The sequence below is a fragment of the Eretmochelys imbricata genome, chromosome 3 (assembly GCF_965152235.1).
Source record: "Eretmochelys imbricata isolate rEreImb1 chromosome 3, rEreImb1.hap1, whole genome shotgun sequence".
Classification (NCBI taxonomy): Eukaryota; Metazoa; Chordata; order Testudines; family Cheloniidae; genus Eretmochelys; species Eretmochelys imbricata.
This window is the reverse complement of record NC_135574.1, coordinates 138130235-138145585: the sequence shown is the minus strand read 5'-3', so window position 1 is coordinate 138145585 and position 15351 is coordinate 138130235. Positions and strand designations below refer to the sequence as shown.

At 39.8% G+C, this 15351-nt stretch overlaps 1 protein-coding gene across 6 annotated transcripts in view; it reads left to right on the top strand.

Moving 5' to 3' along the window:
- Positions 1–15351, top strand: part of RGS7 (regulator of G protein signaling 7) — a 420392-nt gene that overhangs the window by 366943 nt on the left and 38098 nt on the right. For all 6 annotated transcript variants that reach the window (XM_077811866.1, XM_077811869.1, XM_077811867.1 and 3 more), the window contains 3 exons: positions 2340–2404; positions 4896–4972; positions 5073–5154. In XM_077811866.1, the coding sequence (XP_077667992.1) occupies positions 2340–2404; positions 4896–4972; positions 5073–5154 (224 nt within the window). The remainder of the gene's footprint in view (positions 1–2339; positions 2405–4895; positions 4973–5072; positions 5155–15351) is intronic.

Here is a 15351-nt window from a genome sequence, read left to right as displayed (position 1 = left end):
CAGTTAAGAAAATAATTTTGAAAGCAATAAGAAAAAAAAAAGATGGACTGTAATGAGGGCCCAATTCCGCCCTCAGTTATGTACCAGCAGCTACCATTCAACTCAGTGAGAAGAGCCAGAATTCAGCACTTATTCTCTTTCCTAGATTTCAGAACAAACCCTAAGGCAAGAGTATAAATGTATGGTGCTTTAAATATGCAATGAAACTGGGGCTGTTAAGTTCTGTACCTCAGCCTGCTAAATTACGTGTGACAAATAGATATATCTTTGTAGTACCTGAGGAGGGAATATCAGAGAAGGCAGAGGGTAACGCTTTTGAAGAAAATGGAAAGAATACAAATGGAGAAGAGAACAGAAAAAGTAACATAGATATCAAATTTTAATTCTTCTTTCCATTAAGTAATATCTGGAGCCCAGTTACAGCTCAGAGGCACTTGCAATGAATGGATGTTCTCTTCTGGTTTTCACCCTGTGTGATCCCAGTGAAATAATAGAATGCCTTGGAGCTGAAGGAGCAAGTCAGACTGAAACTATTTTTAAGATTTATTCTTTTGTCTGAAGAGAATTTTGTCTCTGGAAATCTTAAGTATTATTGATTTGGCCTCCTTAAACTACAAGATTAGAATATGTGCAAGGGACTTTTGCTTGTGTACGGACTGTAGGATTGAGTTCTTAGATGCAAATCTTACCTATCTGTGCCAGCAGTGGAAATTCATTTTTCTATGTAGGGATGGGGATGGGTGGGCCAGGATTCCTTCCCTCAGAATATATTGGAGCCTAGCTCTGTGAGGGCTCTATGTCCCCAGCATAGAGTCCATGGATGGGGTTGGTGGATTCTTGCCTATACAAATCAAATCAAAAGGCCATGATACCCCACAGAGGGGATGGGGCTGTGGAGGCATGAAAAGGTTATGATGTTTCTCTTCAGCCTTGTGAGGGAAAATTCTGCCCCACCCTACACCTCATTTCTGGAGGAGTCACCTGTACTGAATCCAGTTACACAGGCTTGAAATGAAGGATAGGATTTGCCCCTAAATGAAAAGTATAGGATTTGCAGTTTAATTCAATAGGAATTTTGGAAGCATAAAGGATTCTGGAGGATCAAGCCATTAATGTAATGACTTAGTGAGTAATGTTAACATCTGTCCTCTGTCTCACTTAGTTTGATTTTTAACCCTTTTCTTTTCAGCATTTGTTGCTTGTAATATATTTGGCAAAATTCTGTTCAGTTACACTGGTGTGAATCCAGAACAGCGCTGCCAAAGTCAGTGAAATTACTTTGGATTTGCCCCAGTGTAAATAAGACTAAATTTGTTCCCAATGTTGCATGTAAAGATATGCTCCTACTCTTTCATTTTCACTCCCACATTATTTTTTCTTATAGATATATTGGAGTGATACTTTGAGTCTTTATTTTTATTTGTATTGTTCCCTTTTTCTTTTTAATTGTGAGTTTCTCTTGTTGATGTAGATTAGTGTCTGTGCAATGGGAAAATAATAATGTATAAATAAACAATAAAGAAAACCCTTCTACTAGTGAAATAGGACAGCGCCTCCTGATAAACCTCTTGGTTCTTTTAGTCCATATGCAATACTTTAAAGATAAGGTGCCATTTAGCTTTTTAACAAATTATTTCCTGGAAAAACAAAAAAACAAAAGCAAAACTTCACCTCCAACATTTTGTTTATTACTGCTATAATGTAAAGTGAGCTAAATAATTATGCCATTAATCGCTTTTGCAGAAGCTACACTTCAATAAAAATACCATTGTATGTATTGACCTCCTTGTTCTAAAAAATTGACTATAGAACAGGGGCGGATTAGGGTTTTGTGGGGCCCCTGGGCCAGAGCAACTGCAGGGGCCCCTCCCCACTCCACCCCTTCTGCCTTCAGTCCCCCTGGTTTCCCCTCCCGGCACTCCTGTCAGGAAAATGGGGTTGGAGTGTGGGGGCTTGCACCGCCTGCCCGGCGCTCCAGCCCAGGAGTGGGGTTGGGATGTGGGGACTGCAGGAGCACTGGGCAGGCAGGGGGAGCTGGGCAAGCCCCCGCATCCCAGCAGGAGCACCGGGCAGATGGAGCGGGTCAGGGTGCCGGGGGCACCCATTTTTCTGGGCCCCCCCAACTGGCCAGGGCCCTGGGCACGGACCTCGTTGATCCAGTGGCTAATCCAACAGTGCTATAGAGGGAGAAACACAGAGGTAAAAAACCTACCAGTTCACGTCAATGTGGAATGTGGATGACCTTGAGATCTTGATTTCTGGGGCATGGATGTTTATGAAATAGCAAGAAAGGATTGATTGATTTGATTTGATTTGATTTATTTTTCTGTGTGTTCTAGCGGTTTACCTCTGCAAGCGAACAATGCAAAACAAAGCACGGCTTGAGCTAGCAGACTATGAAGCAGTGAGTATGTGAGCCTTTCCTGGGACTGAGATGTCAAATAAATGAGATTTCCAAGCTCAGCAGAATGTAGGATAACATGAGAAACAAAGGCCACCGCTTTTTTATAGTGCAGCAGTTTATAAATTGAGCAGTTTAAACTTGTGTCGAGGCATGTGACAACCGGCACTCAAGTGCTAGTGTTTCAGAATCCATAAATGCTGTTGTACATGAGAGCCTGCTGTATTATATTAAGCAATGAAGATTGAGTTGGTGCATTATGAATAGAGATAGAAACAAATCCCAAATGTTCCCATGGTTTTGGGGTGTTGGGATCCAGGTTGTTGGTGCAACAAGCCTTAGAGGAGGGCCAGCTGCAAAGTTTGAATTCATACCTCCCCAAAGTTCAGGGGTGTTTGGGAACTAAGACTTGGGCCCATCTCTAATCCAATTGTGCACAGATCCTTTTCCCAGCATCGGTGAACTGTTCACCAATCCCATGCAGTCGGAATCAAATACGTCCCAATGTCTGCCAGAACTGTACTACAGTGTGTAAGGCCTCCAATTATATATTTAAAGATCTAGCTTAAAATTTTCGAAAGGACTCAAGTCAAGAAGAGACAAGTCCCATTTTCAAAACTGACCTAGACAGGGCCAGATTTTTAAAGGTAATCACTGAAATCAATGGGAGTTAGGCACATAAATACCTTTAGACATCTGACCTTAAGTGTCTATGACCCATATACTTTCAATGGGCTCTTAAGTCACTTCGGTGCTTTTGAAAATTGTACCCTTAGTTTTAATGATACTAGGCCAATTTTTGCCCTGCTGTAACTCTGCTAAAGCCAAAAGAGCTACAGCAGGATGAGTATGGCCCATGGTATCTTTATAAGAGTATGTGGGTTATTGATTGAATTATGAAGACATATCCCTTTACTTTTCTGCAGTAAATATGTAATACAGTTTCAGTCAGATTATTTGATACCAAGTTCCCAGGCATTTTTTCAGTTAACCTCACTATAGTTATCACAAAACGGGGGGCACAGGGAGAAATTGAGTACCTGAAACTCCCTTGAAGTCAGTAGACCAAATTCTGCTTCCATTTACATTAATGAAAGTTCAGAATAATTCTACTTCAACCAGTGGAGTTGCTCAAGATTTACCAGCATATCTGAGTGCTGAATTATGCCAAGTCTCATAAAATATTATTAAATAAATGTTCTATACAATAATAGACAGCTTTAGTCTGCAAACATTTTTTTATATGACCAATGGTCATATATGACTGTGACAGGGTCGGGCAGGATGGCTATAGGAGAGTAATAGAAGGCAGATATATAAGCCCCAGGCTATGTAGGCCCCTTTTCCCTGGGTAAGGTAACAGGGAAGGTTCCAGAACAATCAGGAACCTTCTGGAGACAATTAAGACAGGCTGATTAGAACACCTGCAGCCAATCAAGAAGCTGCTAGAATCAATTAAGGCAGGCTAATCAGGGCACCTGGGTTTTAAAAAGGAGCTCACTTCAGTTTGTGGTGTGTGTGTGAGGAGCTGGGAGCAAGAGGCACTAGGAGCTGAGAGTGAGAACCCAGACTGTTGGAGGACTGAGGTGTACAAGCATTATCAGACACCAGGAGGAAGGTCCTATGGTGAGGATAAAGAAAGTGTTGGGAGGAGGCCATGGAGAAGTAGCCTAGGGAGTTGTAGCTGTCGCACAGCTGTTCCAGGAGGCACTCTAGACAGCTGCATTCCACAGGGCCCTGGGCTGGAACTCAGAGTAGGGGGCTGGCCCAGGTTCCCCCCAAATCCTCCCAACTCCTGGTCAGACACAGGAGGAGTCAACCTGGACTGTGGGTTCAGAAAAACGGCCAAGCTGAGGGCTTCCGTGAAGCTTCAAGAGAGAAATCCGCCAATAAGCGCAAGACCCACCAAGGTAGAGCAGGAACTTTGTCACAATGACCAATGGTCAATTTTCTTTAGAAGAAGTTTGTATTCCCAAAATATCTTTCTAATGTTCCAGCTAAAGTCATCTCTATAGTATACAACACAAACAGCTCATGTAGAAGACAAATGGAGGTTTTAGTGTGAATCAATGGCAGTATCAAGTTAATGTCATTGCTAAATTTCCAGACCTCGCTATGGTTTAAAGTTGGAGCATTTCATTGAAATATTTGGAATAATCAACCAACCAACACACCCACAAAAGTTGGTGCTATTGTGTTTTTCTGGAAGTGCCAAACTCTGCAGCAACCGACCCAACTCACTAGAACTGTGTCCATACCTTTCAGCAGAGTTCCAAACCTTAAAGAGATGGGGGCAGAGATAATGTACACTTTGTGTTCTATCCTGTACTGTGTCAGACACTTTCCACCAAATAAATAGATTACATTTACACTAGCCTGTGCATTATGACTTTTGAGTGCAACATCATCTTTGGAGGTTTTGAAGACAGTCTAAAAACTGTTAGACAATGAATAACTTAAAGCACAGTTAAAGTCATTTACACTGTATTTTCAGGAGAGTTTGGCCAGGCTACAGCGATCATTTGCCCGGAAGTGGGAGTTTATTTTTATGCAAGCTGAAGCACAAGCAAAGTAAGTTCCTTTGAAGTTTTATTGCTGGATTTGTCTGTGACTGTTTTTAGAAGCACTACAATTAACATTGTTTGTCTTAAATATATGGCAACATTGACAGAGTGGACAAGAAAAGAGACAAGATAGAAAGGAAAATCCTTGATAGCCAGGAGCGAGCATTTTGGGATGTACACAGACCAGTGGTAAGTAAACATATGGAACTTCTGTTGATTGTAAGAATTTCAAAGGATAAACATGGAAATCCATGCAAAGTTGTGATTTGGGAGCAGGAGAGAGGGGCATCTGTTTTGTTTTGGGAGGACAGATCTGGTGGTGGCATGTGGTCTATTCACATTTTTTTCCACTCGAGCATCACAGTTATGCCCAGGTTCAGTGCTGTTTTCTGGATATGGAGATATGGTGTGGTTGGATTTTTTAAATCAGAAAAATGTATTTGATTCAGCTATTGCCAACTCAAAGCATTCAAAACTGATGAGACAGGACTCCAAAAATCACAAGACTGGCTTAAAAATAATGTGATTTTTTAAATTTACATTTCTGGTTCTTTCTGTTTGATTTCTGAGCCTTTAGGGTGCACTTGGGTCACATTTCCAAGCTTTTCTCCACAACAATGAAGGATTTTTTTAAAAAATGGAACTTGAAATTGTCATGTAATCAGTTGATTTTTGGGTACTGGGGCTTGAAGAAAAATCACCAAATATCACAGAACTTGCAATAAAATCGTGAGTGCTGGCAACATTGTATTTGGACCATTGCAGCATATGTAGAGAACAAAAAGTTCTCTCCTTCCTTTGCACATGAGGAGAAGCCTAACATCAATGCCAGTTAAATAGCATACAGAATGCATCTTGCACTGCTATCTATAAAAGGACATTGACAGGATAAAAATCCTACTTACAAAAATAGAAAGTTCTTAATTGTTAATAGAATTTTCGATTACTACAACTGTAGGCATTTTAAAAATACAACTAGCATTCCACTGATTACTCTTAGACAGTAAAATTAGGGTGGTAGCAGTGGTAGAGGAGTTGGAGAGGGTGTTATGAAGAATTTTCAAGGAGAATGAATGAGCTTGGAGAAGCACCAAACTCAAGTTTGATTTATTTGTTTGAGAGAGGGTGTGGTGAGATTAGGGGAAAGACAATTTAAAATAAATGTTAAGTGGAGAAAAACATGGAAACTGTTACAGATGAGGAGCATAACATAGGATAGCATAGGAGCAGTATTGTCCACCAACTGTGGAGAAGTAAGAAGGAAGGATAGAAAGATACTTGGTATTTGCTGTCCATAGCAATGAGCTAAAGAACAGAAAAATGTATAGCGCTATTCAGAGAAAGGTGATTCTGTTTCATGGACCATTTTAATAAAAATTAGTTTTGTTTACATTTGGAATGAAAACCAAACATTTCAAAATTCTCCAAAAAAGGAAATGGAGCCCTGGTTCTGGGGTGATCCCCCAGAAGCAGACCCTGAGAGCCCCTTCTGCTGAACACCTGCAAACCTGAGAGCTTGGGAACCAGTACGCCCAGGGCTCCCGGCTCCTCATCAGACTGCTTGCTGAGCTGTAAATGAGTCAGGAGCCTGGGAATGGAGGGACCCTAGCGAAGCAGGAAAGCTTCCAGGGTCTAAGCTCCCCATCAGCTGGGCTGCCAAAGAGTCAGGAGCTGGACAGATGAGCTAGTAGAAAGCCAGGCAGGAGGGATTTCATCACAAGTTCACTGAAATTGAATATTTTCCATGAAAATAACTATTATGATCTATCAGCCTTCCATCAGGGAATTTCTGAGAAGCTCTAAAAGATTAGGAGCAACTCTACAGGCTCAGGTAATCTTGCTATCTAAGAGAGACTTTTGCACTAGATTCTGAAATGGATGTAAAGATTTTGGAGACTGGCAAAGATGTGTCCTATTTCCAGATCTGGGTTGGGGGAAGAGTCACTGTAGTTTGAAAAGTAAAGATATAAAGAGACAAGAAAGGAATAAATTACAGGAGCCAGGATGAGAGCAAACAAAGTGTGATAAAAGCTTGGCCTTAATCATCGTCAAATGTGCCTGTGTGAGATTATGTTTCTAATTTGACTAGACAGACCTAGGTGTATGGGCTGCAAAAGGATTTTGGGTCTAAATCAGAAATCTAAGTTCCTGACTGTCAAGATAGCATGACATTTGAGGAGAAGATGGAGAGGGAAGCATTCAAGATTTGGTTAAAATGGCTTTTCTTTCCAATGAGTAGGATAGTAGTTTTGGATACTCTGAGTTGAATTCAGTCCTATCAGACTCAGAAGTAGGTAAGTTTGATAGAGAGAGAAAATGAAGACATGGTTGAAATCGTGAAGGTGATACAGATTTGTGTGTACAAGGGCTGGTAAAAAAATTCTTTGAAAAATGGCTTTTCGACTAAAAAGAAAATTTGCACAGGCAAGTCAATGAAAAGCTGTAAACCAAAACCTGAACATTTCTAGGTCTAGATTAGAACGTTTAGTTAATCATTAAAAAAATACGTTTTTTTGGTTTAGTTTTTGAAAAATGAAAGAGTTTTACCCAAAATTACAAATTATTACTGAGAACAGTTTTTGAAAACCATAAAATATTTCAGTTTATGGTTTGAAAAAAGGAAAACATTTTGCAGGGTATTTTGAATAAAACAATTCCCGTCACTCTGTAATTTTTTTATGAAAAAACAATTGGCTTTTTTCAGCTAGCAACTAGAAATCATATCCACATATGATTTCAGAAAATAGATGGCCAGAGATGAGGATGATTTAGAAAAGAGGAAGAAGTCAAGATGTGGATCCAGGGAGATATTGTAGTGGTGGAATGTAGAAGTGGGATTCACACATAAGCATAGTTGAATAAGAGTGAAACCAGGAGAACAAAGTTCCAGAAATGGAACTGTATCAGGTGATCAAAAATAATGTCATAGCTGATCATATCAATTACAGCACTAAGATGAAGAAAAGTGATCCAGAGTCTGCTGGGGAAAGATCATTTGATTTGCCACATAAAGGTCAAATAATGTCTCCAGCTCATGGTGGAACTCTGTGAGAGGTGTGTGCTCAGACCAAGGGGAGCACTCTGTAACCTACAGAAGGCTGTGCTATATTGTGTATAGAAGGTTGACTGGAACTGATTAAGGCAATTATTTTTGGTGTGGTGATTAGATACTGTAGATGTCTTTTTCCAAGGTTTTGCTTAGAAAATGATGAAACCTGATTGATGTTTCAAAGAAAGTGTCTTTAGTGGAGGATTTTTTTCAAACTGGGTTGTTTGTGCTTACATTTGTTATTTAGAGAGAAAGAGAATGTCTTTGATATTGCACTGCTTGGTTTCCATTTTAACATTCAGTGTAGTGCAGTGGTTTTCAACCTGTGCTCTGCAGACCCCAGGGCTCCGCATACTATGTCTAAAATTTCCAAAGTGGTCTGCACCTTCATTTGAAACACTTTAGGGGTTCATTTGAAATGAAAAAAAGGCTGAAAACCACTGATCTATTGTAATACTTTTGTTATATAAAATTATTTTCAGGCATAATCTGTCTCATTTCCATATTTTCCAGTTATTGTGTTGTATTGCTAGCTGTTGTACCTAGTAACAGCCCCCTCTTTTTCCACGTGTTCCCCAGAAACAGTACCACCAACTTCTACAACTTCTACAAATATTGGACTAAAGAATCCACAAAGAATTGGTCAGAAAGATTAGCACATTAGTCAACTGGGTTTATAAATCAAGCTATACTCAGGGAGGTCAGTTCTTTTCAAGGCAAAATAAATTAAGAGGTTATTCTTGTTTGAAAAGAAAATATCAAACTTCTGATTAATGTTTTTATAAAAGAATGCATAACCTTCCCGAATCATTATCTCCGTTAAAATCCATAATCTTACAGCTTGTTTAAATTGCACAAACAGGTATTAAAACAGTAAATCCCCTGATATGTTCTCCAACCCACTACAGAACAGTATTTCCTGTGCTTGCTGTGAGATTAACTCTTTTAGGTAATGATCAAGGACAATTAACACATAGCTAACTTGCTGCCATAAACCCTTCAATGAATGCACTTTACTTGCTAGGTTTTAAATGAATCTCATTCAAATGCAAAGTCTTGCTGGACAGTACTTAGTATTCAAATTCATTTATCAGTGTCCTGATATAGGGGGAAATAATCTCTTGCTGTTTAAAATAATCTATAAATCTTTAAATGAAAGCAAATTATTTTCAGAAAACCATGTTGATCCCGGCGTCTTCGAGAGACATTGTCCCTCTAACATTGCCTTTTTGTCATGAAGAAAGGCAATGTGCCCAGAGTATGTGTAATTGTTAACTGTAGCACCTTCGGTGGTGGCAGATGTGGAAGGGGTGTTGAAATTATCCATGGTGCAAAAATCAGCAACATGATCTTTTTTCCTCAGGATTTCCATCAAATCTGACCTTTCATAGGATTGGATTTTGGTAACAGTCCAATACGATGGAAATTTCTCTTTTTAAAGTAGCTGCCACCTCCCCTCAATTTTCCTCCATATTTAAATTTGCTGCAAGCTTCCATTTTATGTTTAACCCTGTTTTAAGTTAAACTATAAAAATAAAACCCTTATGAATTGTGGCATTCCATTATCCCATCCTCAACAACTGACGTACTAAGTAGAGTTACCATCTCACTAGAGTTTAGCAGGAGAGTCTTAGGTATTTTTATGTATCAGTACCCTGTCCTTCAAGGTCATTTTACAGGACATTACAAAATGCTGAGTTTAATTTGGGGGGGGGGGAGGGGGGAAGGGAATACCTCTTTGAACACTACAAATCCCATACGATTTTTTAGCCATAAAATATTTTTCTAACACGTTATTTATTTTAAAAGGTTTCAAACAATTTAAATGAAGCAAATATAAATCATGCCATCCAGCCCTCTGAGTGATTCCTCAGCCTACTAGTTCATGTCCTATATGCACATATATGTATATGACCACAGGTAACACACCTGTCCATTAGGCAGCTAGCACTCCCAAAGCTGCAGTTGGTATAGTCCCCTAAATTGCATCATGGGTAATGAAACAAAGCCTTGTAAAAGATGTTATTCTGGGCATACAGTTAGTGTTTATGGCACGTGCATACATCTACAACATTCTTGTGACAATTCTGTTCAAGATAGAAACAGGTGCACATAGAGTGTCTTTTAAACTTTATAGTTAACCCGTTGTGTAATATCTTTACAAACAATGTGATAACTGTCCGCTGGTAGGTTTACAGTATTATAGCATGGCTATTAAATGGGATTTCTCCCTTACAAAAAGAAGTGCAACCCCATGGACATTTAATGTTCAAGTGAAAATTTAGGATGATTCAAAAATGGGAAGCTATGGAATCTATAGGAACGGTAGATAATTACAGAAACTTACGGGATGTCAACTGTTTTGTAAGAGTCAGTTCAAACAGCAAGTAAGCCAAGTAGAGTAATAAATATGAAAATTCTGTGGAATATCGCCCTGTGTAAAATTCTAGTGCAGATGCATCACGTTTTGTGGTCGTGTGTGAGATCAGTTTAGTAGTTCCAGGGTTTTTGTGTGGGTTTTCTTTGTTTTTTCCCCCCTGCTTATCAGTAATATTGTCTCAAAGATTCTTGCATAATGCAGAAGGCAGATTTAATAATGCTGATCAGATTAAGGCAACAAGCCACTAAACTCCCTGTTATCCTGCTAGAATGGCAGTTGGGGCAGACTTCCTTGTTGTAGAAAGTTATCCTCCTATTGAAGAGACAGGCCTGTGCATAAAATAGTTCACTTTGGATCCTAATCAGTAAAATTGGATATGTCTGGTTTCTGAGTCATGTGCCAGCATTGCCAATATCTTAATATTAACGATCACAAAGCTCAGATAAATACAGAATAACACAGTATGCATAAATTTATGTGTATTTGGTGTCCAAAATCAAATTTCTGCCAACCAATCAGATTACCAGCAGTTACTATAAATCTAAAGCAAACTACCTTCAACCAGTGCTAGCCTGAAAATAAATTAAATTAGCTTTCAAAAAAAGTATGTCCATCTCCTGCTTCCAGTGCAGTAGTGGATTCTCTAGTGCTTTTCCCAATCTAGTTTTAAATAATGAAAGACTTAAAGTTCAGTCATGTTTTCAGGTAGCTGCTGTCTATTTGGCCGATGATTAGTATTACTAATCATAATTTTATAAAGCATACTTTTGACCGGCCACAAAAGCTCTCAAGAGACTGTTCACCTCCATAAAATCAAATTCAGTATTTTAAAATATCATTCTCTTCAAGTGCAAGCACATGTACACAATAGGGTTATCCTTTAAACCAGTCAGACTGCAGCAAGTTAATGGTACAATGAGCAAACATTTACATACACTATTTAAACATATAGCATTTGTTTGTCAAGAATCTCTTTTTAAGCTGCTTGAGTGCATTTAGAAATTGTTATGGATCAAATAAATGTGAAATCAATATAATCCGACACTGCCTCATGATCAGTGTTTGTAGTTTGGTGAATAAACATCTTTAACTCAACATTTATGTAGAAACAAGGGAGCAACCTTCCTTTGCAACTTTTTGTTGTCCTCACATTATCTCTCTTCCATTTGCTTTAAAAAGTTTTTCAACACAAAAATCCTGATTCCAAAGAAAGTAAAGGAAGTTTTGCCATTGATATCCATGGGAGCAGGGACGGAATCACAGATTGTAGCAAAATATATGTCTATTATTTTAAAAGCACCAGAAAATATGATTTGCAAATATACAATAACAAAATGTGCATCCCCTTCTGGTGTAAGCACCCAGTGAATTCTTTTGGCAGTATTTGATAAAATCTGTGTATTCCAACTATATTTTATTTCATATATAATAACTGTTGTATTCATTGTTTAGTGGATTTGGGTACCCACTTTTCAACTCAGAATTGGGCACCCAAATCCCTTAGGTGCGTTTGAAAATCTCAGCCTCTTATTCCTAAAAGGTTCTGAGCAGTGGCTCATGGAGTCAAAGCTATGGGTGTGTGTATGTGTGTATATATATGTTTAAGATAGGACCTGAAAGAAGCAGAATAACAAGCCTTATTGCAGTTATCCCATATAAGAAATGTCTCTCTACTGCAGCTAAAATTCTTCTTTGTGTAATGTCCATTTGGGTGCCCCCCTTCAGGTGCACATGCATCTCTGATCAGAGATTTTTGGTAGCCAGGCTCATTTGTCCCACACATTAACTCTAGGCATCCTTATGCCCTGTACCAAGGACATACAGAGCCACACATGCAAACCACCCTCAGTTCTTTCTCATATGCCTCAGCTTGCATGGTTTCTTGCATGGCTTCTTCTAAGAATAACTTATTCCAGCCTTAGCCTTAGGTGTAGTTCTAGTTTAATTTCAGTTTAGTTGTTAGGTTTTTTTTTTAAATTATTCATTATTAAGGGGGTCTCTAACGTAATAAAAAGACACACTTCTCCCTTTTCTCCCTCCTTTTTTTGAGGGGTTCTCCCCTTGTGAGTTCTTCCCTAGGGTATGCCTGGATCCCGGGGGTTCAAACATTGCATCACATGCCAGAAATCTATTCCCCACTACTATTACCTGTGTCTTTCTACTATCTGGGGTCCCTCCCCTGGAGGGGTAGCCTCAGTGCAAGAGGATGCCACAACGTCATCTGGAAGGAGGGTCCCGACTATGGGATCATTTCCCTTCACTCCATCTTGATGTTCTTCTTCCTTGAGACTTCCATCCTTCTTAACAGCGCAGGGGTTGTCAGACTGGGGGTTGGACCACTTTACTGTGTCCCTTAAAGTGTCATCTATGAACCTCTCTGTCTTCCTTAGCTCTTCCAGTTTTGCCACTCTGGTCTCAAGAGCCCACAACTGGTCTCTAAGGCCAGATCATACGTGCTGCATTCAGTGAAATAAGCTGGATACCCACCACTCTGCTATTGGACTTCTGCCTGCATTTTTTACTCTTGCAGGGGGGTTGTTCATTTGTTCTTTGTTTTTTTTTGGGGGGGGGGGGGCTTCCACGTGTGGGGGTGAGGGAGTTAGTGGCCTACGTTTAGAGTATGTCAGTTAGGTGTATCTGGCTCTCACACTCCCTATCATAACTCCCTCGCAAAACTCCCCTGTTTGCTGCTCCTATTCCTTAGCTCCTCTAGTTGCTCAGGAGCTGGCTTCTTAAACTCCTGTTCTTCCTGAGTTAGCGCTGTCCCCTTGTCAAGGAATCCAAAAGAGATTATGGATAAAAGGATATCCAGATAGAGTCTTGTCAATTTAGAGTCAATTTAGCCTAGCAAGCCACTTGGCTCATCACACAGCTCCCACAACAGACCATGCTATGAACTTCAATCAAACAGGCAGATAGCAAACAAGCACACAACAAACAAACAAACTAACAGACAACAAGCTCAACCCAAGGATCATGTAGTTGCACCTCCTTCACCTGGAGAACACCCATGTTTGCTGCTTCTGTTCACAATATATCGCTTTGAAGAAATAAGGGTGTAAAAATACAGAGATTTAATAAGTGGCCTATAAGTTGTCTTCGGAAGTATCTTTGCTTTGATCTGTCGTGGTCCTTGCAGATTAAGGATAACCCAAACTTCTTTGAGGTCTTTTTGAAATTTAAGATATAAATGGGAATGAAACTGGAAAATCCAGTTGGACTACTCTGCATGCTGTGACACTAAGCACCCCTGTATTCACACCCCACACACTGTTGTAATACTCTTTGTACAAAATATGTATGATATCATTTTAAAACTAATGACTCACTAGTTATTAATATTCTTGCATGGTGTAGGTACGTGATGGCTATTAATAGTTATGGATATATGCTAGAATTTTGACTGAAGTGTGTCAGGCAGGGGACTGGTAAACAGGTCTGCACTAGACAAAGGAATGTGTTTTCCCCGACTGGGAGTTACTTACAAAGTGCTCTAAAAGACAACAAGAATACACATTCATAGTCCATAAACAGACTCATCAGGCTAACCAGGGGTGGAGGCAAATCTCACTCTAACAAGTCAGGGAGAAGACAGCATGGCATCTACACCCAGCAGGAAAGAGAAGCTCAGTCTGGGTTTTACTTCTTAATGAATACATTGCAAAGGCTCACTGGTCTATAAAGACAGGAGGGCTGACCCTCAAGTGATAAGCAATTGAATCAATTAATTGTATACAATAATACTGTATTATAAAAGTATATAGAGTAAAGTCTGTGACATGCTGGTGATTAATATCATTGTGAATTATATGTATTAACACTATGTAAGGAATAATGGATACTCATTGGCTGTATAGTCTGCCCAGTTAGGAGGGACTGTCACAGCTGTCTACCTGTCTCCTATATAAATTAAGTGTGGTGGAATCAGAAACAATGGAAGTCCCATTTACACAGATATCATACAGGGGGATGGGAAGCCCACAGAAAAGCCATTTTTGGTATCCATCACTAGACAGACACAAGGGAACAGAGCTCTTGAAAGCTGAGAAAGATGGGTCCTTCAAACAAGTGGGTGTTGAAGTCTCTGGGAGGTGAATATAGATGAGAAACCTGCTTAAGCAAAGCTTGTACCTTGCCAGCTTAAGTTGTATATGCATGTTTTCATTTTTATTTGCGTGTAACCCTTTCTAACTTTATTTTCTTTTACTTGGCATCATTCAAGCTATGTCCTATTGTTAATACATGTGTGTTATTTTTACTATAAATCAACTCAGTGCAGTGTTTAAATGGAAGGGTGTATTTACCCCAGTTAAATTAATAAGCTGGTGGGTTTTGTGTATTTAGAGGAACAAATGGACCTTAAAATTTCTTTGAACAGTCCAGGAGAGGGCTGGACATTACAGAACACACAGTTTTGGGAAAATTCAGGACTGGGAGTCACCTTGCTGATTGTAACCAAGGCTGGTGGAAGCCAGAGCAGGGCTATGGGCAGGCTGCTGGGGTCAGAACTGCTGTATCAGGGCTGGCTAATACACAGACACTCAGGGTGTAGCTGCATGTTTGTAGAGTGGCTGTGAGCATCCCAGGCTGGGAAGTACAACAGCAAAGTATTGTGAGGCACCCAGGGTTGCAAGGGCACGTGGTGACACAACCCCTCACTGGTCTGGATTGCACCTTGATTCGAACCGCATCACGCATGCTGCCATAGAGACGCAGATTTGAGTGGAATCTCAGGATCTGCTGTTTGTTATTTAAATGGGTCTAAGGTGTATCATTCAGAGGCCACATTTATGCCCTACAGAGGAGATAACTGATGGCTCAGGAGATGGTCAGAGGGTAAAATTTAAAAGAACAACAATACATCTGATCAGAAGCTGGTCTTAAATAGCATATAAGCCTTGAGTTCTGGGCATGTGAAAGAGTCTAATGGCGTGGACACATAAACCTACCATAATAT